At 34.6% G+C, this 874-nt stretch overlaps 1 protein-coding gene across 1 annotated transcript in view; it reads right to left on the bottom strand.

The window, feature by feature from the left end:
* Positions 1-225, bottom strand: part of LOC111089775 (amiloride-sensitive sodium channel subunit beta-like) — a 12,382-nt gene extending 12,157 nt beyond the window's left edge. The window contains exon 1 of the mRNA XM_022402832.1: positions 213-225. Coding sequence (XP_022258540.1) covers positions 213-224 — 12 coding nt within the window. The 5' untranslated portion in view covers position 225. The remainder of the gene's footprint in view (positions 1-212) is intronic.
* Between the last annotated feature and the right edge of the window lie 649 nt (positions 226-874).

Below are 874 nucleotides of genomic sequence, written 5' to 3'. Positions count from 1 at the left end.
ATATCATCACTACACTACAACACGTTTATTTATACCACATCTGATTGTTCATACCATCACTACACTACAACACGTTTATTTGTACCACATCTGATTGTTCATACCATCACTACACTACAACACGTTTATTTGTACCACATCTGATTGTTCATACCATCACTACACTACAACACGTTTCTTTGTTTATTTGTACCACATCTGATTGTTCATACCTCTTCTGTCATTGTCGCGTTCATTCTTCTTTCTCTCATGGAACTGTAATCAAAACATGCAGTCTTGTATGGAGGAGGCAGAAAACGGAAGGTTTTCTGAAAACATAAAAAATCAATTACTTAGGAATTCCCATCGATTCATCAACTGCAAACATAGTGTAGTTAAAATTTTAAGATAAAAAATTTCTCTCAAAACTCTCAGAATGAAAAAAACAACAAAAAAACTAAATAGGTACAGCCAAAATGGCTTTAACCGATAAGTTCCCTCGAAAATCACTTGATCGAAACGTCAGTTTTAATATATCTCCCCAACACCCATTCCAAATTACTTTTATATTTTGGATCAGATTAGTAACTTATCAAAAGTATTAGGTCGTCAAGAAATTAATATCGCGTTTTAGAACACCACCACCCCAAAAACGTACATCACGTATAACAGTTAAATGAACTGCCTAAACGTCACGTTAGTGTAGCCTATGTAATGTGCAAAGTTTAGTATACTCTAATACCTTATAGTGATGGCGCACGACGAGACACATATTCAGCATGTAATGCTGTTTGAATATAAAAAGGGATACAACGCCTCTGTAGCCATAAAGAATATCAAAGAAGTTTATGGAAATTTCTTGAACGTTCGTAAGTGTCAACGATGATTCAGCAAA

This window comes from Limulus polyphemus, unplaced genomic scaffold (genome assembly GCF_000517525.1).
Source record: "Limulus polyphemus unplaced genomic scaffold, Limulus_polyphemus-2.1.2 Scaffold7320, whole genome shotgun sequence".
In the NCBI taxonomy this organism is placed as follows: Eukaryota; Metazoa; Arthropoda; class Merostomata; order Xiphosura; family Limulidae; genus Limulus; species Limulus polyphemus.
This window is presented reverse-complemented; position numbering and strand designations above follow the sequence as displayed.